Source organism: Microcebus murinus, chromosome 2 (assembly GCF_040939455.1).
Source record: "Microcebus murinus isolate Inina chromosome 2, M.murinus_Inina_mat1.0, whole genome shotgun sequence".
Lineage (NCBI taxonomy): Eukaryota > Metazoa > Chordata > Mammalia > Primates > Cheirogaleidae > Microcebus > Microcebus murinus.
In genome coordinates, this window is record NC_134105.1 from 120,606,333 (window position 1) to 120,634,331 (window position 27,999).

General features: G+C 36.7%; 1 protein-coding gene across 11 annotated transcripts in view; it reads left to right on the forward strand.

Annotated features, from left to right (window-relative positions):
• The window catches only part of RABGAP1L (RAB GTPase activating protein 1 like), a 689,918-nt gene that overhangs the window by 561,407 nt on the left and 100,512 nt on the right, over positions 1 to 27,999 (forward strand). Inside the window, exons 1-2 of one of the 11 annotated variants that reach the window (XM_012765074.3) lie at positions 763 to 23,647; positions 24,777 to 25,521. The exons of 5 other annotated variants lie outside the window; for them this stretch is intronic. In XM_012765074.3, coding sequence (XP_012620528.1) covers positions 25,411 to 25,521 — 111 coding nt within the window. In that variant the 5' untranslated portion in view covers positions 763 to 23,647; positions 24,777 to 25,410. Of the gene's footprint in view, positions 1 to 762; positions 23,648 to 24,776; positions 25,522 to 27,999 lie in introns of those variants that run through there. 5 more of the 11 variants (XM_012765075.3, XM_012765069.3, XM_012765071.3 and 2 more) reach the window with 5 other exon arrangements.

The following is a 27,999-nucleotide window of genomic DNA, read 5'->3' on the forward strand; positions in this document are numbered from 1 at the left end:
TACTATTTAATAATATCCTTTTATACAATTTGAATTTTTAGCCATGAGCTGTTACTTTTCAAATAAAACAAAACCAAAAACACTTCACAAAACAAGTGAATGAGTGTATCTGGCATCAATTTAGGTTCCCTGATAGCAGAAGCAATAAATACTTATGAATTGTTAATAAAACTTGAGTAGAGGTACTCTAATTACAAAGAACAGCTAGCCTATGATACTGATTTTATCATATATAGAAAATTGGGTGCCCAGAGTTCAGAGGAGGCTCAAAATTTTTAAAGTTTTCTACCTCATGGTTATTAAAAACTTATAGGGGATTTGAGGAAAATTCCCAATTAAGTGTTTATCGAATTTTATTTTCACTAGATTTTGGTCTGTTTCAGTTACACTGTGTACAATCTACTGAACAATTTTGGCTCTAAAAAGAATGGCTTAGACAGCGTAAATCAATGAGAAAGAAAAGAATACATTTGCCTTTGAACATGAACACCTTTTTTTTTTTGAGACAGAGTCTCGCTTTGTTGCCCAGGCTAGAGTGAGTGCCATGGCGTCAGCCTAGCTCACAGCAACCTCAAACTTCTGGGCTCAAGCAATCCTCCTGCCTCAGCCTCTCGAGTGGCTGGGACTACAGGTATATGCCACCATGCCCAGGTAATTTTTTCTATATATATGTTAGTTGGCCAATTAATTTCTTTGTATTTTTAGTAGAGACGGGGTCTTGCTCTTGCTCAGGCTGGTTTTGAACTCCTGATCTTGAGCAATCCGCTTGCCTCGGCCTCCCAGAGTGCTAGGATTACAGGTGTGAGCCACTGCACCCGGCCAACACCTTCTTAAGAAAATAGCACAAGAGAATATTGCAATCAAAGATTTAGAAAGTAATCTGAATCTCCCAAAATACCCACTTTCTTAGCCAAAACAGAGCAGCAGTTGATCTTTAAATTCACATATTTCAATTTTAATAGGAAGTTATGTTTGAATATTATAATTGATTTTTCAAGATAAATATTCCACGGTTTTTTTCTGAGGATGAATTCACCTTGTTTTAAAGAAAGGACAACCTGATATTCTTTCTTTGACACTGACTAGTTGAAAATATTGAACCAAATGATAGCTTTCTACATGATAACCAACCTAACTATTCAGTGCTGTAGTTGGACTCTTTCATTGGCCCTAGTTCTTTTATTGGACCTAGTTAATCAGGTCTTATTTTAATTCATCTCAGGGTTTAGCTTTAATCATTTTAGCCCAACAGATGTAAGTTTAGATTTTTTATGGGTAATATATTTAAATTCATCTTAATATAAATTTTTCAGGGGGTCTATAGGTAGATGGTCACAGGGTGACTAAAAAAAACTAGTTTTATATTTAGGTAAAAGGGTACAACTTTGTTCCTTATCAAATAATTCGACCTATGTAGTCTAGGACCTGGGATAGGAGAGTGGCGAGTGGGAGTGGGCACAGGAAAGGAGATTATGTAATATATTCTCAGTATTGGGGAAAAATGCAGTTGAATAAAGAAGGAAGATAAAAGAAAATTGGAAAGATCTAGTATTTTGTCTTTTAAAGAATAAGATCCATGAGTAGAGCACTGTGTTTGTCAGGAAAACTGCTGAGTTAGACAGAACTTCACTTTAATGCCCAGAGATACTTGCTGCTGTCAAAAGGTGCACAACTTAATCTTGCCTTCTTGGCTGATTTTCCCAAATACTCTACATGAACTGAGTCCAAAAACAGATCCAAAGAGGTCATTCCCCGCAGAGTTGGTGATGGATCAGATGAACTAAGTGCTAGGAGCATGTTGCAAAGGAGATCATAGGCCCAGCTCAGGCTCCCTCCAGCAGCCCCTTCTCCCCTGACCTCTGCGTCCGTCCGGTCCGTGTGTGGACGCGGGCACCCATGCAGCCTGCTCCCTGCCTTCCTCCTGCGTGTCTCTGCGTTCCTGCCTCGTGCTGGCACATCTGTAACCCTACGTCCCTTCCTATGGCTTGCTACTCCTGCATACTTTTCCTGTATGATTCTATATAATTTGCCATTTTTATTTGAAGGCACTGCATTGCTAGCATTAATTTTGTAATGATAGCAACTACCATAGAAATTATATTCTGCTTCCTTGGATGCCTGGCATGTTTATCATTTAATTATCAGAAATAACACCATAAGGAAGTACATTTATTGACTCAGTTTTATAGATCAGAAAAAAGGCACAGACTCTTTAAGTCCCTAACAAAGGCTACTTGGCTGATCAGTAACAGAGCCCAATTTTGAATCCAGACAGTCTGGTTCTAGAGGCTGTGCTTTACTACCCCTGTTTGCTCACTATTTTTTGTATTAATTTTATATTATACTGCATAGTTTTTGAAGGCAATCAAAATTTAAAAGTTGTTTAATGTTGCCAGTATTTATCAGTCATTTACAGGATTTAAAACTACTCTAATACAGTATGATCATATTAAATCACATCGTTCATTCTTTTATTTAATAAGTATCTAGAATTCCTTGTCTGCCTATGTGCTAGCACTGCAGTAAACATTCTGTTCAGCAGTGACCACAACAGCAAAGATCCCTGCCCTTCTCAAGCTTACAGGACAGTGAAAGAGACAGATCACACAAGATAATGTTTAATTTCAAGTTGTGATAAAGGTGATAAAAGGAAAGAGTAGGTTTTCACAAGAGAGAAAATAGTAGGAAGCTAACTTAAATTGGGGAATGAGGATCAAGGAAAATTTTTTTGAGAGAGTGACATTTTTAATTGAGGTCCTAAAAGAGCGATAGTATAATAGCTAGCCCGATGAAGGGGAGTAGTTAAGTATGCTATACAGGGACTTTTATTTCTGATAAAATAGTGGATGAGATGTCGGTATAAGTTCTGGATAAAATATGATTAAATATGTTTTTAATGTGTGGTTGAGTTAGGAAAACAAGGAAAATCTTTAAAAGCCGGAAATTATGGGAAAACCTGAATCCTGAGATGTAAGTAAATTCTACACCTGTGTTTTGTTCTCTGAGCATTTGCCAATCCCTGGTGGGCTAGACCATGGGCTTTAATAGGCCTTGTGCAGGAGACAAAAGACAAAGCCAGGGCCTCGAAATGGCTTCTCCGTCAATAGGAGAACTAGGGGAATAAAACCGTCCCCTTCATACCCCTCTTCTTCCCACAGAGATACAGTTGGGATGACTGTCTTGCTTTGTCTTAGTGCTTGAATGAGTGGAAGTCATATCTATCATTTTTATATGAAAATATATTTCATGGTAGAAGGAAGCTATAGAACCCTCTGGATAGGAAATACTATATTGCAAGGCCCTCAGTCAGGCATTAATTTGACCCTTTTCAAGAAACTAAATGGCTGTTATAGACAGGGCAAAGCAAGTGCTGGAAAGTGAGGGTGGAGCTAAAGGTGGGACCAGATTCCCACAGGGCCTCACAGGCCTTGGTTAGGATTTTGGATTTTATCCTAAATACCTTTTGAAGGGTTTTCAAAACATTATCTGAATTCTGTGAGAAAGAATAGATTGAGAGAATATAAAAGTAAGAGCCACTCTAAAGGTAGAGGTAGAGAGGAAACTGCAGCAGTAATCCCGGTGAGAGATTTGGCTTGGACCAGGGGGAATTAGAAGAAATTAATGATTCAAAATAGATTTTGAAAGAGAAGTATATCTAATCTGGTAAATTGGATGGGACACTTGAGAGCAAGTACGATCTAAAAGGTTATTCCTAAGCATCTGCTCTGAGCAGCTAGTTATCCAGGAAGTCTTTTTCTGAGCTGAGGAAGTCAGGAGGGGCTATGGAGGGGGCAAGACCCAAGAGTTCAGTTTTAGATATACTGAATTTTAGAATTATTAAGTTTGACTGGAAATACAAATGGAGATAGTACCACTATTTGATATAATACAACTAGAGAGGTTTTATAATATTTTTGTGTAGTTGAACTCACAATTGAACAAGCCAGGGTATAATGACAATGAAAATATATGTTTTATAGGTAATCCAAATTATAGTAAATTTCACTGGGAGGCCAATTTATTAAGCAGTAGAATTTCATCATAATGAATATACCATTTATTTAAATTCATATTCCTAGGACACAAAAGCTGGGTGAATTTGCAGATAAAGCGCAATATTCTGAGAAAAACTGTGGCAGAGATTGGATAATTATTCACCAAACCTATTTTCCTTTCTGTCTGCTGATGTAGCTGGACTGTATTTCCCAGCCTCCCCTGCAGTTAAGTGTAGGCATGCGACTAAGTCCGGGCAGAGGAATGAGAATAAAAGTGATGGTATATTTCTTCCTTGGTCTGTCTGCGAACAAAAAAAAAAAAATCTCTCATATAGCTTCATGCTACTCCTTGTGCCAACTGAATATTGGCACCCAAAATGACCTTGGAAGCTACATGTTGAAGATGACAGAATCACCATCAGTCAGACTTCCTGACTGACTACCTAGTTCAGAATCCCCCTCCTCACTGTCCTGCCAGTTGAACTTTGCAGGAACAAAAAATAAACTCCTGTTGTTTTAAATCACGAAAATTCTGTGATTTCACTGCTTCAGCAGCAATCCTCACATCGAAAGATGTTTATTTTTTTAATGAACATAATTTTATTCTCATTCATTTATTTTCTCTCTTTTTTTTTCTATTTATATTTCTGTCATACATGACCAGGCAATTGGGTAGATTAGGTTGTTGGGAGATTTGTACAGGGAATGAGGGAAGTTGAGATGCTTGAGCTATGAGTGAGAAGGTGACAGATATAATTGCTTTCTATTCTCCATATAAAATAACCCTGTTTCCCTCTGTCTGACCCAATAATTCATTTAAAATATTTTGCCTCCTGTAGCCACTTCTTTCTACCTGCTAATAGCACCCTCATTGCAAAACAGAGTTGTTGACAACCTGACAACCTCGATCATCTCTCCCTTCTTGCCTAATTTAATAATCAAATTTACACACTGGAATACCAAAGTAATCATAAATAAAAACTGAGAAATATCTTTTCGTCCTTTATACATCTAATAGCAGATGTCATAGAATGTCTCATGGTAAACACTTTTGAGAGAGATGCAAAATATGTTAGAGGATGTGTGTATCTCTAATAGGACACACTGAAATCAGAACATCCCCTTTAAATCTTTGGCCAGTGGATTAGCCACTCAGACGTACTCTTACATTGCTTTCTTACTGTATTAACTTGTCAGTCATTTAGTGTTGTTGGACCTGCATGGCTCCTTCTCTTGAGGGAGGATATGAGGTAAATTTAGTCCCATACGCTAAATACCCAGCACGGTTCCTGGCAAATTGGTATTGTAAGTGTAACTCCTTGGATGGAAACCGAATGAACGCTGAAAGCAGTTATGTGTCTGACTAATAAGAAGAGTGCTCCTTGCAGAGTGCACATTTTCTGGATTATTCACTATAGGAAATTTCTTTTTAACCACATCACTAATGTGTCCATAAGATACAGGTCATTGTCTGGCAACTGAAAATAGTTTTATGAAAAACTTCTCACCATGATAATGTTTGTTACATGAGGAGCTTACCTAAATTTATATCCCTTCTGTTTGATGAATATATCTTCAATTTGTGTACTCTACAAATGTTATCAGATTATTCTTATGACTGGCAGAGTTATAATTTTGCAAGAATTAGGCAAATCTCACAGGGACAGGTGGAACACATGGCTCTGCAGGAACGTTAAGGGAGTACATTCTGGCCCTGTGAGAATTGCCTCCCCTTCAGTTCCAGTGGCACATGGTCCTAGTGGAAATCCTAAAGCAATGGGAGTTTATTCTCTGAATCTAGTGTTCCTCTAATCTAAAATGATGGCATTTTTGGCTTCTGGAATTATTTTCTTTCCTATTCTACAAGATGATAATAAAACCTGTTCTCATAGGGATTGTGATGAGCAAACCTAAATTCAGTTTAGAATTGTCATATGTGAAATAAAAAGGCTTTTGTCTGTGTGGTCTTAGGTTGCAGAAATGTAATTATCATAAATAAGCTCTAATTTCTTCTAGGCATACTAGTGTCTGACCCTAGAGGATGGATAGTCCCTTTATATATTATTAATCATTTTAACCTTCTGGAAAACTAGCAAGAGAAGCTATTTGATATAACTCTTTCCAAGAATTTCTAGCTGGCTAGGCTAAATTCTCATGCCTTTGGTAGTATGGTATAGCATATGGACATTTATCTTGTCAGTGATTGCATTTAAGTATAAAAGAAACACTTGAAATTAAGTAAAACAAGCAAATCTATTTCACTTGACTAATGTTTCTTGGTAACCATAGACAACCTGGGGTAAAATGCATAATATTGGTCATCAGAACAGAAGAAGGCTTAACGACTGTATTAGGCCAAATCTAGGACTACCTGTATACCCAGAGTCCCTTTCTAAGGGGTCCTACCTATAGCCTCTTGCTAAGGACATCAGCTCTAGGCAGATACACATAGGTGACCATGTTCTATATTGCTTTACCTTACCATCTTGACCATGTCTCTGCACATTTTACCTAAAGTAGTCAAGCTGTTTGGAGGCTGACCCATTTAATGACCTGATACAAGTATTTTATCTAACTGATGATGGTGACATAGTGGACTGATCAGATGTTCTCTCTTAGGAGATTTTTAATGTGAGGTAAAGAAAACTATTTGATGGGAACAGAAGTCAAATGCTTAATCATAAAAAAGGCAGACAAAGGTGACATGAGTCAGCAGAAGCCATGAGTAAGCAAGAGCCATGAGTAAGTAGGAGCTAAATCATGAAATTTTTAAAGTATTTGGGTGTCGGTGGGGGTGGATACAAAGATTTGAGTTTATATCTGTAGGGGAAGAGGATGGTCGACAAATTGTTGCTGCCAAGGGGATAAGGAACTAACCACGTCATTACTTATCTGATCCTGGACAACTTGAAATTACAACGTGAAATTCTCCATCTATGTTCCTGTGCTTTCTCATGAGGCCTGGTTAAGCTGCTTTCCATGAGCTCCCATTAAGCCTAGCCACATGGCATACCTTTGTCCTTTATTTTCTTGTGAAACCTTACAGTACCTCCGCCCGTATGCACTGTTACCCCTCTCTCATCCACACATCCACACACAGGTACTTGAGATAACTCGAGTGAGCCTCTATTCTTTTTTGCCAAAGGATCCTAATTTACACAACTGTTCTATGAGTGCAGCTTTTATTATTTCGGCTCTGTGACTGAAGCAAGGACTGATGAACATAGCAGTTTTGTGCATCCAATTAAAGGTATTGACTTTGAGCAGGAAAAAGCAGTATATATACTTCTAATTGTTTAAGAAAGGTGATGTGATATAGGGAGAGCCCAGATAAAGATGGCTAACGTGAGTAACACAACTTGGCTTTGAGAGACTACAAGGAAATGTACATTTAGCAAAAAAGCTTCAGAATAATATTTCTTCTTTATCTCCTACTAGATTTATGAGTTCCTGAAGCACTCATTTTGGTATGCCTCACCAGTGCCCAGGAGAGAGCTTTGTACATCATAGGTGAAACACTGAGACATAATTTGGCCAAGCTATGGTTTTCTCTTAAAAAGTTTAGTAGCAGCTTTGAATTGGCTGGTAAAAATACAGGGTGTCCCAAAACTTTCCATACATAGGGAAAATGGGAAATCGTAGCTTAATGTAACTTTACTTTCAAAATATGCATTACAAAATTTTACATAATTTTCCTTTGTATGGAGACTTTTGGGACACCCCGTATTTTAAACTGAACTGAAGAGAGAGATATGAGTCAGTGACTAGAGTAGAATTTCCAGAAACTTCTAAGAGAGGCAGAGATAGTGTAGAACAGCCAAGAAATCATGGGAAGAATTTCAAGGAACCAGATAAGAAACTCCCTTTCTCATTTAGGGGACTGAGGACCAGAACCTACTGTTACCTAGAACATCTGCAAAGCACAGTACAGCATAGTCTTGGCCAGAGAGCATGAAGCAGGGAATGGGGTAGTGGAGGAGAGTTGGCAAAAAATAAATTTTAGATTCTAATTTTAATGACAGCAAAGATCACAGCATTATTTTTCATCTCCCTTACAAATCATCCAACTGTATTAGGAGAACAAAAAAGAAACATGAAGAAAGTAGGAGACATGTGCAATCCCAAAGTAGAAATGTGATGAAGAAAAGATAAATGGCAATTAAAGATGCCCACAGCTGCCAATCTCAGACAAAGGTGGCAGAACTTTCTGAGGGGCAAAGCCAGCAATGCCCAGTTGAGACTGATGGGATGGTGTTGTGGACTGGCAGCAGGAGCTTCCTTGGCCCCAGTGAGATAGAAAGAAGAAGCAGAATAATGCTCTCAGTGTAGCCTGGCACAGGGAAGATTGAAAACATGGGAAAACACAAGGAAAAAGTAAACATTGTATCTTTAATATCAGACAAGACTGAATTTAGAGGAAAAGCTTTAAGTAGGACAATAAGAGATGATTCAAAGCACACTATAGCATTATCATCCATAAAGCAAAAACTACAGGAAATAAGAAGGAAAATACTTACATAAAAGTGATAAGAAATATGAATTCATCTGTCTTAGTTTATAAGAGATCAAAATAAGAAAGAGAAAATCCAAATAAATATAATGAATAAAGTAAATAGTTGGTAATTGTCAGACTACGTATCCTGAAAACTAAGAATAGAGCTTTTTATTTTGTATTTATTTACTTTTTAAATTAATGTGGAAGGGTAGGGGAGTGAAGAGAGGGATTTCCTTTTTCTTTTTTAATGAGACAGAGTCTCACTCTGTCACCCTGGCTAGAGTGCAGTGGCATCATCCCAGCTCACGGCAACCTCCAACTTCTGGGCTCCAGTGATCCTCATGCCTCAGCCTCTCAAGTAGCTGCGACTACAGGTGTGTACCATGACACCTGGCTAATTTTTCTACTTTTAGTAGAGAGTGGGTCTCATGCTTGCTCAGGTTGGTCTCAAACTCCTGAGCTCAAGCTATCCTCCCGCCTCAGCCTCCCAGAGTGCTAGGATTACAAGTATGAGCCACCATGCCTGGCTTAACAGACCTTTTTAAATGTCAAATACGATATTCACAAAAATAGACAAAAAAGAAATTTCAATGAATTCCAAAAGGAAAAATGAATACATATAGCATCTCTGATCCCATTGCAATAAAATTATTAATAGAACTTAAGAAAAGAATTAGAAAAAAAATTTGTATCATTTGGCCATTTTAAAATTTCTGCTTAAATAAGTCTATAAACAATCTATAGACTTAACCAAACAAGTTATAGGCAATCTAGAAAGAAAGCATAATGAAAACACTACGTATAAGAACTTATGGGCTGGGCGTGATGGCTCACACCTGTAATCCTAGCACTCTGGGAGGCTGAGGCAGGTGGATTGTTTGACTTCAGGAGTTCAAGACCAGCCTGAATAAGAGCGAGACCCCATCTCTACTAAAAAAATAGAGAAATTAGCTGGACAACCAAAAAACAACTATATATATACATATATATAAAATTAGCCAGGCATGGTGGCACATGCCTGTAGTCCCAGCTACCTGGGAGGCTGAGACAGGAGGATCGCTTGAGCCCACGAGTTTGAGGTTGCTGTGAGCTAGGTTAATGTCATGGCACTCTAGTCCGGGCAACAGAGTGAGACTCTGTCTCAAAAAAAAAGAAGTACCTGTCTGAATGAAGAAAGAATGAACTGAATTAAATATTTAACTCAAAAAGTTAGAAAAATGGGCCGGGTGCAGTAGCTCACCCCTGTAATCCTAGCACTCTGGAGGCCGAGGTAGGTGGCTTACTTGAGGTCAGGAGTTCGAAACCAGCCTGAGCAAGAGCGAGACCCTGTCTCTACTATAAATAGAAAGAAACTAATTGGCCAACTAATATATATAGAAAAAAATAGCCGGGCATGGGGGCGCATGCCTGTAGTCCCAGCTACTCTGGATGCTGACGCAGAAGGATTGCTTGAGCCCAGGAGTTTGAGTTTGCTTTGAGCTAGGCTGATGCCATGGCACTCTAGCCTGGGCAACAAAGCAAGACTGTCTCAAAAAAAAAAAAAAGTTAGAAAAATGATTAATTAAAAAAACCTAAAAGATAAAAGAAGGGAATAAAGATAAATGTTAATAAATTAGAAAAAGAAAATCAATCAGAATAATAAAAGAGTTGATTCTTTTTAAAAAAAATATATAATTAAATTGATATGTCTATATCAACTTATAAAATTGAAAAGCAGGTAGAGAAGAGAAGATAAATTGAGAAATAATGGGCAACTTATAGAAAAGAATAAGAGAATTATAAGAAAATATTTAGCTCAATTCTATGCAAATTAATTTGAGATCCGGGAAGAAATGGGATGATTTTCTAGGAAAAGAGAAATGATCAGTACTAACTTCAGATAATTAGAAAATCTAAACTATTTATCACAGAATAACTTCTGTCCACTTCTTTCCTAAAAGCCTGAGGCCTGGGTGATTTAATAGGGAACTTCTACCACACCTTTCAGGAACAGATAAATCTACTCCTCCCAAATATATATGCTTTAATAAATGTGGATGGATGCTTCTTGAAAGAGACATAAGGAACTAGTAAACAGTTGTTATTTCTAGGAAACAGAACTCAGAATGAGGGACAGTATTAGAAAGAAGTCTTACTTTTTATGATTTATCTTTTATATTTTGTGTTTTGTACCGTTTGCATATGCTACTTATCCAAGTATGAAGGATTTAAAGTATCTTTGCTTTACATTTGGACAAGTTCACAACATTTGGCTTTTGTTGTTTTGTTTCATTTACCTTAAATTTTTAGTAAAGGTGATAGGTATAATTTCTTAAATGCCCCTCCCCACCAGATGTCCCACTGAACTGGTGAATATGATGAGCTATCACTTTTGTGATTGTATCATGTTATATGGCACAGTTGACCTTAAAATAGGGAGATTCGATGCTGGATTACCAGAGTGGGCCTGATCAAATATGAGCCTTAAAAGCAGAGAGATTTCTTTGGATGATGGCAGCAGGGAAAGTCAAAGAGATTGGAAGTATGAGAAGGGCTCAATGTGCAAGTGTGGCTTTGGAAATGGAGGGAACCCCAGGAGAAAGAGGGCAGGCGGCCTTGAGGAGCTGAGGCAGCTCCCCGCTGAAGCGAGCAAGGAAACTGGCCAAGTTCCTACAACCTCAAGGAGCTAACTTCTGCCAACAACTTGAAAGAGCTGCAAAGTAAATTCTTCCCCAGAGCTTCCAGATAAGAGCCCAGCCCAGCAGGCATCTTGATTTCTGCCTTATGATACCCTGAGCAGAGCCCACTTGGGACTCCTGACTGTAGAGTTGTGAAATGATAAATGGTGGTTGTTTTTAGTTGCTAAGTTTATGATAATTTGTTATACAGTAACAGAAACTAATAGAGCGAAGTTTCATTTTAAAACTTCCGTGCATGTGGGGCTTTAAGAGGACGTAGAGATGAGGGCCATGTCCCTCAGTCTGAGTGTGGAGGGATGGTGCCAGAGCAGCTTTGGAGCCCCTGGCACGGAGCCACTGTCCCGTCAGGCTGCATCATCTCCACTGGGCTGTCATTAAAACGTACTCTGCTTTATTTTCATTACTTTCTCCAGTTGTTTAGCAGTCCAATTTTATTATTTTAGTGAAGAGAATACATTTTTTATACTTGTCTCATTTTTCCCTTTTCACATGTCTGTTTTAAAACAAGCTTTGTTTTCAATGAAGAAGTTGGGATTTTTTTTTTTTTTGGATAGTTTAGGAAATTAACTCCTACCATTCTAAAAATTCATGGGCTTATATGACTGATATTTTAAATTGTCATTAGAGAAATTTCAGATTATGCTAATGTAGTAATGACACTAGAAGTGTTTGACTAGTTTTTCTAGGGTTTTACTTGAGTTAACCCAATTTTGTTCCATTGGTAGTTTTATACAAGACTGAATAAAGACAATTTACCTTTTAAGTTGCCATACGCTGCAACTTACCTTTCAATTAATTATTTTAGTTTAATAGTAGGGGAAGTAATTGTTTTCTTTTTATTTAATTGATTGTACTTTTATAAATTTCTACCTGGAAACGTTAACTCTGAAAATTACAAAGAAGAAACAAGGCTACGCACAGTGGCTCATGCCTGTGATTATATAGCACTTTGGGAGGCCAAGGCAGGAGGATCACTTGGGGTCAGGAGTTTGAGACCAGCCTGGGCAATGGTGACACCTCGTCTCTACAAAATATAAAAAAATTGGCCAGGTGTAGTGGCGTGTGCCTGTACTCCCAGCTATTCAGGAGGCTGAGGTAGGAAGATTGCTTGAGCCCAGGAGTTTGAGGTTTCAGTGAGCTATGATGATGGCACTGCACTCCAGCCTGGGTGACAGAGTGAGACCCTGTCTCAAAAAATTAAAAAAAATAAAAGAAGAAGAAGAAGAAACATACCTGTTAAGGCCACTGAAGAGTAGGAAGTTTCAAGAGTATGGGGAATTGTTTCTGTGTTTTCCATAACGTTAAATCTGAGTAGAAAAGTACAAAACAAATGTGTCAGGGGGCCAACTTCATAGCAATAAAATACATGAATCTCTGATACTGAGTATTGATGCTTTTTCTTTTTGCTAGTAAATTACATGGTCCAGTTTCCTTTTTTTGGATGACTGCAGGGGCTTGTCCTAAGCCTGCTGAGGTCAGGAAATGTTTCCACCTCATGTACATTGTGTTATGAAAAGATTTATCTATAATAAATGTAAAACCCATGAAGGAAAATTTAAACAACTGATTTTAATGACTGTGCAGGAATGTGCATGGCAGACAAAAAGTTTCTATTTTGCTTTGATAATCAAGATTCATAATGATAATATTGGTCATTTTAGAAATGTTATTTTTCTTTAGGAAATGGAAATTAAATATTTTTCTCTATTTTGTTTTTAATGAGATGTTTCTAAAAGGAGTGCAACTGTATTATTGCTAATTCTGTAGTGGATTGAGGCAGTTATAGTAAAAATTATATTAATGCTCTGTGTCAAAACAGTTATGAAAAGGTAATAACTTGCATAATAGGATAAGAATGCTGCCTGAAGGAAGACAAGCTGGTTTTCTTGAAGTCCAGTAATCTCTTTATCTAGTCAAACTAGATCTTACGAAGAGATTAACTTTGTAAAAAGCATACTTCACAATAATGTTTTAAAAGAAATTTAAATCTGGTGGGCTCAGATTTCAGAATTATGCGTAACTTGTGAGTGAGCTGTGTGAAGCGAGTTTCTTGAGAGCTACCCTCCTAGGTCTCTCCACTCAAAGGCTAGCTTTGCTCCAAAGGCCAAATCTAGCTCTCGCGGACTATTTTCAGACATACCTCTTGACAAACTTTGCTAAAGGAAAGAGAGGAGTGTTATAGATCACCCAAAGCCATCCTTAGCTCTCTCCTGCATTTAGAGTTTTCCTCTAGCATGTTTATCTCCTGAATAATGCTTCTGCTAGGCTAAATATAGTTTTCTGTCTGAACCCCCCACGTCATAACAGATGTGTCAGAGGTATTCTGATGGTCGGTAATGATGTGCAGTGCACAAAGAGAAACAAACCCGTGGGAATGAGACTTTGAGAAGTATAGCAAATGTCATATTGTGGGCTGCGCATGGTAAATTCAGCCTCAGTCGGCACATTGTAGTTTGCGCTCACTAACTTGGGCCTCTGAAGCTTGGGGTAGTATTGCATGTAGGTGGCATAAGCTTATTTAACAGATTTCTATCACTTAAATACCTCAGTTTGGTCATGGTAATGACATTGACCTCATATCTTATTTTTATTTTTTGTTCATTGATTTTATGAATGAATTGCTTGGCAGGAAAGCAGATAAAACACTTCCAAACATCATGTTACCTATGTGCTGAGGCCAAAGCATATCATGGAGGGGTAGCCTCATTAATAAACCAGTAGGAGAGGGCAAGCCTTATCATGTTTTGCTAAGAAAAGAGATTTCATTATAAAAAGTAAGATTAGATTATTCCTTTTGAAACCACATAAATTACTGAAGGAAATTATCAGCAAGAATATGTTTTGGGTGAATAGATGCCAAATTCCCATCTTAGTGGATAATTACTATTCTAAATATTTTTCCATTAGCTAGTTTCAGCTCAGGAAATAGATTAGACCGTTAAGGGCCTAAGCAACCAGGAAATGAATGATAGATTTATAGATTCCACCGTGAACTTGAAATAAAATTTTTTCCCTTCTAAAAATTGTGACTATAATAGACCCAACATAAATGCCTTTAAAAGAAAATTTTTTCTTAATATTCTCTCTTCCTTTCTTATGCCAGTCCTTTTTAAGGTATATTTTCCTTGTGATATCCTCAATAAAGAGAATAGATTACCTAAAATCATATTTGGAAGGAAGCTTTATTTTATATTAAGTGTGGGGAGTCAAATTACTGTTGAGCCTAAGTCATATGTTCCAGTAGTAAAGACCAATCCATTTCTGGCCTTTTTCCGGGAGTCTATAGCAAGGCTAAACCAGGGCAGCCACATGGACCACTCTGATAGCCCCATTTAAGCCTACAGCTTCTCCAGTCTAAAAGGCACTGGAGAAAGATTCTTTCCACCTTAGTTAGCTCCAAGAGTTTAGATGTGCTCTGTGGAAGACTAGGTATCATAGACATAGGCCAAAGGCAAGGCAGGCTTTTAGCTTTCGTTAGGGCCTTTGCTTAAGAGTCAAGAAGAGGACTGATTTACATCTTAATTTTGCCACTGAACAGCTCTGTGATGTGGGGCCTTTAACTTATAAGCAGTTGAGTTAGAGGACTCTACAGGGCCTGTACAGCTCTTACATGATATGAGCCTAAATTCCACCTGTGATTTCATAGAATCTTAAAGTAAGCATTCCACTTCTATGGATCTTGTTTTCTACACCTGTTAAAGACACAGGGTCCTAAAGAAAGAGAACTGTGGAGATCACTGTTAGAAGTAGTAATTAGGATATCATATCAAGATACCCCAATTATCCCGATCTGATGATATCCCAATTAGACAGTTAAGCTTTTGAGTGTAAAAGTGAGTGTAATGGTCAGTATTTCAATGAAATTAAAATATTAATGTGCTAAAGTATCATCTCATTTGGTGCTAGTAGAAAAGGAAATGCTTAACCACTATTGTTGAAAGTCACTAAACTTTGTTTACAGCCTCATTAGCAAGTTAATGCTTTTTCCTTTCTGCTGTTCCCTAATTTTTCATTCAATTTATCTTTTCCTGAAAACCTCCTAATTTCATGCACGTTAGCCCTAAACAAGAGAATGTTGCTTAGCAACTACCTAAATAACTAATAGGCCTATACTTAGTAAAGGCCTGAAGGACTTATTTATTTTAAATGTACATATTTGTGTATTGACCATCAAAACAAAGAGGAAGTTGTTTCACTTTTTATTTCTTCTGATTTCTGCATTTTTATAACTAATTTATATGTGGGTTGTTTGTAGCAAAAAAAAAATGTTTATCATAAACTTCTCTTTTCTCCCTTTAACCTCTTAGTAGCATTGCTGTGTTCGTTATTTAGTTCCTATTTGCTAACAGAATTCCCTATCAGTGATATATGCTGAGTAAAGAAATGTTTTCCAATTCATTGGATACAGAATTCTATAATATTGCTTTTTAATACTATGCTAATTTTTTAGAGAAAATATATTAAGGTGTTTAGGAGAGGGAATTACTTAGAGATTAAATTGAAGTGGTTGATATTACCTACATATAATGATTTCATTTTTGGTCATTTGCCCCAGAGGTATCTCAGAAGAGTCACCTGAGCTGAGTCAGGTGTTCTAAGGCTTGGGTGCTGTCATATTGCAATGGCCTATCAGACTCCACTTAGCAATTGTGTGCTCACTTGTCTGAGGTTTAAGTCTTCCCATTACAACATACCGAACTTTACTGTTATCCAAATCTCAGACTTATTTTCTTCACTTGGCTTCTGTTCAAGTGCCCTAAGGTAAAAACAAAACACCAGCAACTTTGCTTACTGCTCCCTTTGTAATCTGTGATATCGGAAAGTTAAAGATCACTTGTACAAAAAAAAAAAAAATGAACAAAAAGAACACAGGCAACTTTTATTAACAGAGCTAAGGAAGTCTGCATTAAAGTGACACTGGGTTTCAAAGAGAACTTTTGTTTTACAATGAAGCTCCTTTACAAAATGGCTGCTTTGGAATTCTGTCTTGCAGAGAGGCTTTGGGGCATTTTATGGCTTATTTTCTTTCAGAAGAAAAGAACTCCTGAGATATTATTTTGCACCATGGTTAATTATCCTCTATACATATCAGAGGTTTTTTTTTCTTAATGGAATACCTTTAGTAAGATGTTACCCTAGCACAAAATAAAGGTTTTTTAAAGCAATATTGAATTATTTGTAGCAGCAATAACAGAACAGTTCATCTACAATTGGCTAATACAGGGCTAATTTATAAACTACAATCTGGAAGACATTATACACCATGTTCATATCTCATTTATAATGTCAACCATAGTAAAAAGAGAACAATTTAGGATAACTGAAGTTAAGTTTAAAGATATATACTTAGTAAAGTTATCTGATATAAATGTAATATGTGCCAAATAGTTCAGGACAAAAAATAATCTCTTAAGAGATATGTGTTTGAGAGAAAGAGAGAGAGAAAGTGGAAGGGGAGGGAGACAGAGAGATAGATATGCCAATATGTTCAAAGAGTTTAAACTTTAACCATAACATACATTGTCTTCCTTTTTCTCCATTCTTCTCCCATCTATGTATCTAAATATAGAAATACAGAATATATTAGAGTTAACATAAAAGAAAACTGTCATCCAAATGAATGAAATTCAAATACACTATGGCCACTGTTTAAAAATTATGAAGACTTTTAAATTATTTTATTATTCGCCAATTAAGCAATTTACTATTACCCTTAAAACAAATATAAAGTCAGTTTTTAACATCATGGATGCCACCACTGACAGGTCATTCAAAGAATGCTGCTTTTGCCGGGCGCGGTGGCTCACGCCTGTAATCCTAGCTCTTGGGAGGCCGAGGCGGGTGGATTGCTCAAGGTCAGGAGTTCAAAACCAGCCTGAGCAAGAGCGAGACCCCGTCTCTACTATAAATAGAAAGAAATTGATTGGCCAACTGATATATATATATAAAAAAAATTAGCCGGGCATAGTGGCGCATGCCTGTAGTCCCAGCTACTCGGGAGGCTGAGGCAGGAGGATCACTCGAGCCCAGGAGTTTGAGGTTGCTGTGAGCTAGGGTGACGCCACGGCACTCACTCTAGCCTGGACAACAAAGTGAGACTCTGTCTCAAAAAAAAAAAAAAAAAAAAAAAGAATGCTGCTTTAATCCACATATTTTCTGTTGTAGCAAATTGTATGGCACTCCTCAGTAACTGGAGGAGAAATTGATATTTGCCTTCAATATTCTTTGTCTTTGTATTTGGAAATGCAATATAAACACTTTTAGATGCAATATAAGTTTTCAGCTCATATTTTCAATATATAATGATATAATATTAAGAGCAAAATACTAAGAGAAAAGAAATACAGAGTTCCAGCTTTGGAAATTCAAAAACTTCTATTTCAGGATTTCCATGTGAGCTATTCAAAAATGAATTGAATCTCCTTCTCTCTTACATTCATCTTATGATGAACTTGATGCAGGTGGAAAAAAAAAAACCTTTATAATCACATATTTTGGGTTTATCATAGCTATGATTTACTAGTAGTATGTCCTTAAATTATTTAAACTCTTAAGGCAGGTATCGTCTTTTGTCAAATGGGGATAATCAAACCAGTGGCATAGTATTATGCAAGAACTAAAAGAGATAATGTAGTTATAGCTCCTCCCCAGTACAGTAGGGTTAAATATGTTTTACTTCTGCCCTCCTTCCCCATGCTCCCCTAATGCAAACTCAGTTGGTACCTTTGCAGTGAAGTGGATTACAGGTTTATTGGTCAGTCCTAAGCTTCAGGATAAGCTGCTACTCTAAACCATTGCACAGGATATTTCTTTTGACTCTAAGATACAAATGAACAGTGGAAAACCTTATTATAGTACAAATTATGAAGAAGGATTATTTATTTCCACATGATAATCCATAGTAATGGTGTTTGGTTGTTCAGGTTACAACAGATGAATATCATTATACAACAAATGCTCTCTTTGTTCTCTGTTCTTGTCACAGTTGCTTGATTTAATAAGAGGTTAATTGATTAAATTCTGTTTGCATTGTAGTCAGGAAACTGGAGAGGGCAGCAAGCTGTAGGAGATTGTGCCCCCCCCCATTACCAAGCTTTCACCTAACCTATTTCAGTCATTCTGACCGAAAGACTCATGTAAATGACCAAATTGTTCCCAAATAAAGCAACATTCAGAAGGATTTAGTTGCGTAGGGAAAACTGGTAGAGGAATGAAGTTTTGTGACACCTTGGATTTTTATTAATTGAACAGAAAGGAAATAGAAAAAACAAGTGGAGGCATTGTGATGTTATCCTATACTGAGAACATCCCTCACCCCACCTTATTTCTAAAGGTTACAATTCCATCTTCTTTTCAGTTTTTGGCAGATAATCTTGCCCTTCTGGACATCATTTTTATTAATATTTATAATAACAGCAATTAACATTAATCAAATGCATTCCAGAGCCAGTACCGTACTATGGGCTTTTACGTCTACTATCTTATTATTCCTCATAATATCTGCACTGTTATTATTTTCTCATTTTCTGGTGAGAGAGCTTATGTAATTTTCTGATGGTCACTGCTATAGACTGAATATATTTATATCTCTCCAAAATCCATGTGTTGAAATCCTGACCTCAGTCTGATGGTATTCGGAGGGTGGTGTCTTTGGGCATCAATTAGGTCATGAGGGTGGAACCCTATTGAATGGGATTAGTGCCCTTATAAAAGAGACTCAAGAGAGATCTCTTCCTCCTTTCACTATGTGAGGATATAGAAGCAGGACGAACAGACACCAAATCTGCAGGTGCCTTGATCTTGAGCTTCCCAGCCCAGAACTATAAGAAATATATTTCTGTTGTTTATAAGTCACCTAGCCTATGGTATTTTGTTCCGTAGCAGCCCAAATGGGCTAAGACAGTCACCTAGCCAGAGAGTAGCAGAGCCAAGTATCAAACCAGGTTTTTCTAAACTCTGAAGCCCATGTGTTAATCATTATATCACACTACACTTCTTTCCTCTGATGACAAAAATGGAGGCTTAAAAGGCAGGGACCCTTATCCCCCTCTAGTCTTCAATGCCTGCTCTTGGCCTAATTTATTGGCCTGACATTTTAAACTTACCACAGGCCAATTCAAATCTGACTTTGAAACCTCTCCATCCGTGTCCAGCATCAATTCACCATTCTGGCCAGGCTAATTTCATCTTCCCTGTAAAAAAATATTTCACTTTGGCTATCAAAATCCAATCCATCTTTTTCATGAAGGCTTCCCTCTGTGTAGAGGGATTTCGTTCTGTTACAATCCTATGTCATTTCTTACTGTATTACATGACAGTCTGTTTTATATTTTGTAACCTGTGTGTGTGTGTGTGTGTGAAGGAGACATTAGTGTTTGAGAAGCAATAGTCTTTCTTGCACATGGCTGATTCTGGTATATGTTCGCTTACTTTCCTTATCATCCTATAGTGATGAAGGGCATGCATGTTAGAGCCACACACATGATTCTTCAATCCTATAAGCTCTATTTTTAGCTGTTAGAATTGAGTCAAATCACTAAACTTCTCCATACTTTAGTTACCGGCATCTATAAAATAGGGATAATTATACTACCTAGCTATTGACTTACTGTGAGGATTAAATGAGATTTTGCGTCTTAGACATAGTGAGTACTTACTAAATATTAGCTGCTATTATTATATCATCATAAAATTTTTAGTATTATCATTATAACTATATTATATATATTGCTATATTACAGTGCTCTTATGTACATTATAAGCATTTAGTAATGTTGGGTTGCTTTTTTAAAAATTAAGATGTAATTCACGTGCCATCTCATGTATCAAGTTTTCGCTGCAGGATTTCAGCCACATCCACAGCTGCAAGCTGACTTTATATATATAACGTAATGCAGGAGGGCCCATTGGAAAGGGAGTTATCAGAATGTGAGACAAATGACCACTTGAACAAAACCCTATTGCTGTTCCCCAAACCTACCTTCTGATCTTGTGAAAAAATGAATATAATACATCATGTGGAATGGCTTGATTTCACTGTTAGTAAAATTTTTAAAATAATTATTCGAATGCTTTAGAAATAAAGTCTAGTTATTTGTAATTGGAATTCAGTTGTACACTCTGCTCAAAATGAGACAAGGTGAAGCCTTACATTTTCAGATATAGCTAAAACTGTCTTCCTTTTGAGTGATAGCAAATATCAGTGAATGCTTACAGGCACTTGGAATACTTATATTTGGTTAGGTAAAGTTTAATGTGAATGTGTTGGTTGTGGATTTTAGTTACAAATGAGGTAAAAAGCTGAATTGTTAAAGAGTTGCAGCTATTCTTTCTTTACTTGGAATCTACCTCACCCTCATTCTTTGCAGTGAGATGCAAATGAGGCAGTAAGATACTGAGTATACCTGCTAAGCAAGTATTTATGTCCCACTGGTTTTTCTTTTTTTAGTTTAAGGCTGGGGTTTTTTTTTTTTTCTTTTCTTTTCTTTTTTTAAGAATCTGTGTTTTCTGAGGTTTTGAATTTTCCTAGCAATTGCTAGGAGAGATAGAAAAGATAATGAGCTGAATGGCTAGAATTCAATACAAGAATAATGGTGTTCTTTATTTACCTTTGCATGATTTTAAAGAGGGCAAGCTTATTTATCTTTTACTTGTTCTTTTCCCATTGTGAAAACTCAGGAGGTGTCACTAGACTATCCTGAGATCCAAAATATTCTGAAAAGCTTTCTTCTGTTGATACTTCTATGGTTTCTCATTCACATTTTATCTTTTCTTCCCCTACTGAGGGCACAGGGTTTTTTTTAATGTGTACTCCTAAGTATAAATAGAAGCCTGCTTGGAATATTGGTTTTCTGTGATTGAGAAAGTACTTACAGAATTTTGTCTTTCCTTTTTTTTTTTTTTTTTTTGAGACAGAGTCTCGTTTTATTGCCTGGGCTAGAGTACCATGGCATTAACCTAGCTCACAGCAATCTCAAACTCCTAGGCTCAAGCAATCCTCCTGCCTCAGCCTCCCGAGTAGCTGAGACTACAGGCATGCGTCACCATGCCCAGCTGATTTTTACTATTTTTAGTGGAGACGGGTCTTGCTCTTGCTCAGGCTGGTCTGGAACTCCTGAGCTCAAGTGATCCTCCCACTTCAGCCCCCCAGAGTGCTAGGATTACTGGCCTGAGCCAGTGTGCCTGGCTTTGTCTTTCTTATAGTTCTTTATTTCTATGTGAACACTATAAACATTTTGTGATCTGGGAGATCCTTAACGAAACAAGTAAAATGTGAGACATGGGAAAAGGGTCTTTACAGCCTCTGTCCTGAGTTGAGATAATTTTTTATGAGGTAGGATCATTTTAGTAGTATATTTATTGCTTTGACTAGATAACAAAATACTATTCCCATAATGAGAATACTTTGCTACATTTGGGAATAACACAGAATAGAAAAATATACACATGTTTTCTTTCTAGATTTTTGTTTTGGCTGTTTCAAAATTTGACACTTGAGAACAGATGTCCTCTGAAGGCCAGGGAATGGTGTATTTGACTCCATGCTTACTTAGTACGACCCAGGTATGCTTTTATTAAAAAAAGTATAGTCCTAGAAGGATGACTGTTGAGACATAATCAGCCACTGGAACGGGATACTCTTGCAGTGTAAAATCTTAAAGCAGCATTTAAAAACCATTGAAGACATTTTATTCATTAAAATTTCTTATAAGATCTGGAAAGGCTCTTGAAAATTATTTTATAGCCAGTTTGGTCTCTGAATTGAAGGACTAATGTAACTATTAGTAATAAAAAATACAATTACTGTCATTGAATTCTCTATTTTAGGCAAAAGAGTTGATATTAGAAAAATCAAACTAGGGTACTAAGTAGACTACATTTGTTGAAACACATTATATCAATCCTGGGGGAACTTTCTTAATATCTAGGGTTAATGTTAGCCTTTGCTTTTTATTCTGATATGGATTAAAAAGATATTTCTATCTTCCAATCCCCTAATAAAACTATTAGAAGAAGGAAATAGGACACATTGCTTTTGACTCTTTCTACACAGGTGTAAAAACTAGTGATCTATTCTGTCCCTCTCAATTTACATGACCACAAGGAAACTGAAACCTAGGGAAGTTAAACCAGTTGCCCTGGGACAGACAGCTAGCTAGTTCCTGCTTGAACTGGGGACCATCCATTTGATTACTAGGAATGCCTTCAGTTTCTGCTGTTTGATACACGGTGCTCTCTCTCCTGGTAAATTTTAGCTGCAAATGGTGTTGTCCACACCACACCCCGTGATCTCAGGTAATTCTTCACTCCCCTGCCTATTTGTTTTAAGTGCAATTGCATGGTGTCAAGTAAAAACTCAGGTGTAAACAATCCTGGAAGATCAGTGGTCTGCTGGGGCTAGGGGACTCGGGTGTAAGGTAAGGGTAAGAAAGGTGTCTTGCTTGGGACCTAAGAACTGTATGTGAATGTGACTGTGTGCAGTGGCTCCTGAAGTTTGGGAGGTATTGGGGTAGCTGTTATTTCTGAGACTGGAGAAAATATCTTAAGAGAAAAAGTCAGCCGCAATTTTTATAATAGATCATCAGTTTTCAAAGAGCATACTCTTTGTTGGAACCACAAGTATAGTACATTTAATTATATAAGAAAAAAAAAACTTGAATATTTTTTCTGTCCCAGATTTTGAAGTAAATTTTAAGAAACATTTTAAGCGTAACAAAAATAAAGGTTGCAAATCAAACTTAGAAGGTCCTTGCCCAAGAAAATCTACATTGTGGCTATGATAGAGTATCTCTTGGATTTAGAAATGAAATGTTATTAGTAATTCTAGTCACTTTGAGGAATTAGAACAATCTTTTGAAGGTAATAAATCAGAAGCTTTTGAAAATATTTAAGAACTCATGTAGAATTCTAAAAGAACTGAATTATTTGAAGGTGTTAGCTTGTTTATACAAAATTAAGACTTTTTTACAGCCTTTCATTATGTTTCCAAAAATGTTTTTGCACTCTTGTAGTCTGATCTCTTAAATATTTTATGAGTTTAATACACAGCACCTCTAGGTGCTATTTGATACTGTTTTCCCCGTACTTTTCTCCTGAGTTATAAGTGTTCTTCTTAACCCAGAAGATTACCTGTGGTTATACTGAATGTGCTTTGTCAGGGTGCACAGGCAACTGCTCAAATGCGGTCATAATTCTTGTTTGCCCCTGGGTGGTTGCCAGCAGGGAGTAAGGCATTGTGGGAAGTAGTTTCTTTACCTTCCACAACAGGTGTCTTTGTCAGTGCACCTTATTCAGATATCAGTGTGGGGAAGCACTGAGTCACTGTAGCAAAGAAAAATATGAAAGCGAGAGGAATTGCTTTAACATCTAGAAAATGGTGCTGCAGGACAAATCTGAAATCTTCCGGTGCTAGTGAATGCATGAAGAGGTTCACAGTATCCTTTAAAGTCCTTCTGAAAAGATAAAAAGGAACTTAAAAGGTATGAACTGCCTAGATGCCTTATAATGCCTTGTCTCCCAATTATCATTTAATTTTTACCTGGTTAGTCAGCATGAGGATAAATACAAGAAAAATGTTTTAACAAAAATAGCGCTTAAAAGACAAAGCTGCATTGTAGAAAAAAATGAAGTAAAAATGCTTTACTGGCTCCAACAAGGGTCATACACAGTTTGAAGCTGTTTTAATCTTGAGGATTTATTTAAAATATTGCATTTTTTGTTTAAATAAGCCTATTAGACTTGCTTGTTTCCTAGCAATAAGGTGTTTCCCCCCTTTTTTGTTTGCGTGCTTTTAATCTAGAATGCTATAGAAGTTGCAAAACTCTCCTAATTACATTTAAATGGAACAGTGTACTATTTAAGTAACCATGTTAATCTAGATGAAAATACTTTTGGAAAACATGGGAAAATAGACACTGTAGGTCTCATTCTGAGTTTTGTTTTCTGAAAAGCAAACAAATGTAGACAACATAATCCTGCTACTGGTAATGAGGACTAAACATTCCAACCAGTTGCTTTATTTCTTTTAATTTTAGATAAATATTGCCAAATTGATTTCTATCTAACAAATAATATTTCTCATAGTACTGCAGTGTCATGATCTATAAAAAGCAAGGAAAATATTAGGCTAATTGGGAATATTAGAAAAACAACTTTTAAACAAGCTTTATCTTCTTCCACACATTTTTATTTGCTTAATACTTTTTCCATGAAATTAGTGTATATTTCCTGGTAATTTAGACAACTTTGTAATGATAATTATGGTCAGCTTTCAAACTTTTCATCTGGAAACACGGAGGTTCCTTTATGGTCTTCAACTGTACTTTAAAAAAAAAAATCACTTCTGGTGGCTAAGGCACCAACAGTTCGTGGCTATCTGCTTATTTGGGTAATTAAAAGAAACCTCTAACCTTAAAAATAAACAGTGAAGCGAACTTTTATCTATGGGAGAAAAACAGTTTATAAATGAGACCCTTGTGTTGTTTTCTGAGTAACAACAGAAAACTAAGTTCTGCTTAAAATACTTTTTTAGTGGAAGAAGGGGAAATAATTATTAATTGATATTGCTGTCCGTGTTTCATTTTTATATTTTGGTCCTTTTTTTAACAGAAATACTCAGAGGGAAAAAAGAATCTTTTTTTTCATACTTCAGGAGATAATTAACTGCACCAAGAATTCTATAAATTCTGAGAAATTAAAATGGTTGTCGTCTGTTTAATTCATAAGACTATGAAAAAATAAGCAATAAGAACATTAAGAAAATCTACTTGTTCAAGAAAAATCTTCACATAAATAATACCGAAGTAAGAAGATGAACTATTACAAAAATTTTTAATTACCAAGAATCAATTTTTTGTTTTGTTTTGGTTTTTGCTATAGGATATTTCTAGTTAGGAAACTTTTTCTTATTTCTTTTTTTGAAGTTTAAAGATTTCCAAAAACTGAATTTTCCAGCTTCCGTGTTAAGAATGCAGAAGGTGTTTGTAGCATATACTCCTGCATAGATAAGAAACCTCCTTTAGTTTCCTACTGGGGGTGAATTGCTAGACAAGCCTGTGATAGCAGCTGGGGTTTTGTTTAGTTTTGTTTTTTTCCTCTTTTTCTTTCTGGATGTTTGACACTCCACCCCCTCGAACTCAGGTGGGTGTGTGCATTGGCACTGAGCTGCAGCAGGATTTTTCCTTGGATAGTCTGGTCTGGAGCTGGGGCAGCAGCTGCTGCTGTGGAAAGGCCAGCTGGCAGGATGATGGAAGAAATCTCCATTACGGTAGCCTATGACGCCCATGTTTTCAGCCAGCTGCACGATGAAGACTTCCTCTCCAGTCTGGTGGCCATCAGCAAGCCCAGGTCTATGGTAGGTGGTGCCGTGCACACTACTCTGGGGCTGCGTTGTCTTTTCTAACACGGTAGCTATGCTCTGTAGCAATTGAGGCACAACTTCTTGGGAGCTGAAATAGAAGTATCGCTGTTGGCTTTGTGTTACAGGCTGCAGCAAAGTCTACAAGTTTTCAACAATTTATTTACATAATTAAACACTCTTACACATCAGTAGTACATTTAAAGTGTTGGGCTAATGCTTTCATGTGTGATGAGGTTGAGAGGAATTTTATAGTGCCAAATATCACTTTGTCCCTAGTGTTTGCTTACATATATATATATGTATACGATTAGGTAAGGGCTACCTTCAATCACACACATACAATTCATTCTCTTTGAAGTGGAACATTTCTACCAGTGGGCCATAATATCAGTGTTGAGAATTGAGCTACCTAAAAATTAGATAAATTTCAGGGTCTTAAATTATTACTAAGAAAAACTATTACAAAAACAACATAGTACAATTTTATTTTGGATTTAATATTTGTAAAAATTTTTTATTTACCATGAGTCTTATTGTACATGTCCTGGCATAATAGAACAGTGAGGTTCTTGCTAGGGTATGTTGTTTCTTCTCTTTGATGTCATCATTATAATGGCTATTGAATTTAATATATCAGTGATCCATACCTTTTGAACAAACTTTTTAAACTATAGTTGTTGTAGACTCCTGTTCATTATATTTAATAGAACTCATCACAAATAACAGAATGAAAGAACATATCATAACAGTTAAACCTTCTAATATGAAACCCTACTTCTCTGTTTTAAGGCACCAGTACCTCAAAAATATGACAATTTTCTCAAATAATAAATTGCAAGAAAAAAATAAAAGAGAAACCCATACATTGATCTAAAAACACTTAAGGGTTATATAAACCAGATGCAATGTGTCAATCTTGTTTAGACGTTGATCTGAACAAACTATAAAAAAAAATCTATGAAATAATTGGGGGAAATTTAGCCACTAATTAGATATTTAATGATACTAAGAGAATTATTTAATTTTGGGGGGCAATGATATTCTTTAAATGGTGATTTAGAGATACATATTGAAGATTTATAGATGAAATGTCTACAGAGATTCAAAATAATCCAGTAGGATTGGTGATACGAATGAAATCATATGACTGTGTGTTGACAATTGTTAAAACTGGGTGTTAAGTACATAGGAATTCATTATATTCTCTCCACTTTTGTAGATGTTTTATGGATGCAGTTTAAAAGAATCAGGTGAACCAAAAAAAAGCAAAAGCAGAACCAATACAAAACCATAATATGTTAACACAGAAATATTGCATGCTTTTCTTATTGAATATACATAATTTCTATTTTTATAATTATATGCATTATGTATTATGCCAACTTCTAGTTAACCACAATATACGGTATATATACACTGAGTCAGGATAGGATAGATAATCCATAGTTGTAGATAATGTTTATAATTTCACAGTATTTCACCATGAAAACTTATCCAAAGAATTCAGAATTCTATTTTACTTCTTTTTGATGGTCCTGTCAAGATCCTCTGAAGGAGTCTGAGGTGAATCTTCAAAAAGTTTAGGAGTTTTCCAGGCCAAACAAGAAAAGAAACAAAAACAGATTTGAAGTGAGAGAGTGCAGAAGACAGAGGAGGCTGAAGAGGGAGGCAGCCTCCTGAGTCATAGGGTATATCCTGTACTCAGCAAGTGTAGGGCATTGTGCTTGTGTGTGTGGGTACATGTAAGAAACAGGGAGAGAGAAAAAAATGAATAAGTGAATGCTAATGTTCCTACTAGGAAACAGTCCTCCATTTGTAAGTTGTATATATATGTTGGTATATATCGTGCCATGAGGCAACCCCAGCTTCCCCAACGGGAACTGCTACTCCCAACCCTGTAGCTTATTTGATCCAGAATTTGGTCACTATCCTAGCACTCTGGGAGGCCGAGGCGGAAGGATTGCTTGAGGTCAGGAGCTCAAAATCAGCCTGAGCAAGAGGGAGACTCTATCTCTACTAAAAATAGAAAAAATTACCCAGGCGTGGTAGTACGCAGCTTTAGTTTAGCTTCTCAGGAGGCTGAGGCAGGAGGATTGCTTGAGCCCAGGAGTTTGAGGTTGCTGTGAGCTAGGCTGACACCATGGCACTGTAGTCCAGGCAACAGTGAGACTCAAAAAAAAAAAAAGAATTTGGTCACTAATATGGAAAGCCTTGGGGGTATGATAGACACACAAATTCTTGCATTGTGTGTCTTTTAAACTTTTAAATAATATAGACTTGGGGTGTTAAATTACACAACTTTCTTTATTATTATTATTTTTTAAGACAGAGTCTCACTCTGTGACCTGGGTAGAGTGCAGTGGTGTTATCATTGCTTATTGCAACCTCAAACTCCTTGGCTCAAGTGATCTCTGAAGTAGCTGGGACTACAGGTGCGCACCATGACACCCAGCTGATTTTTCTGTTTTCAGT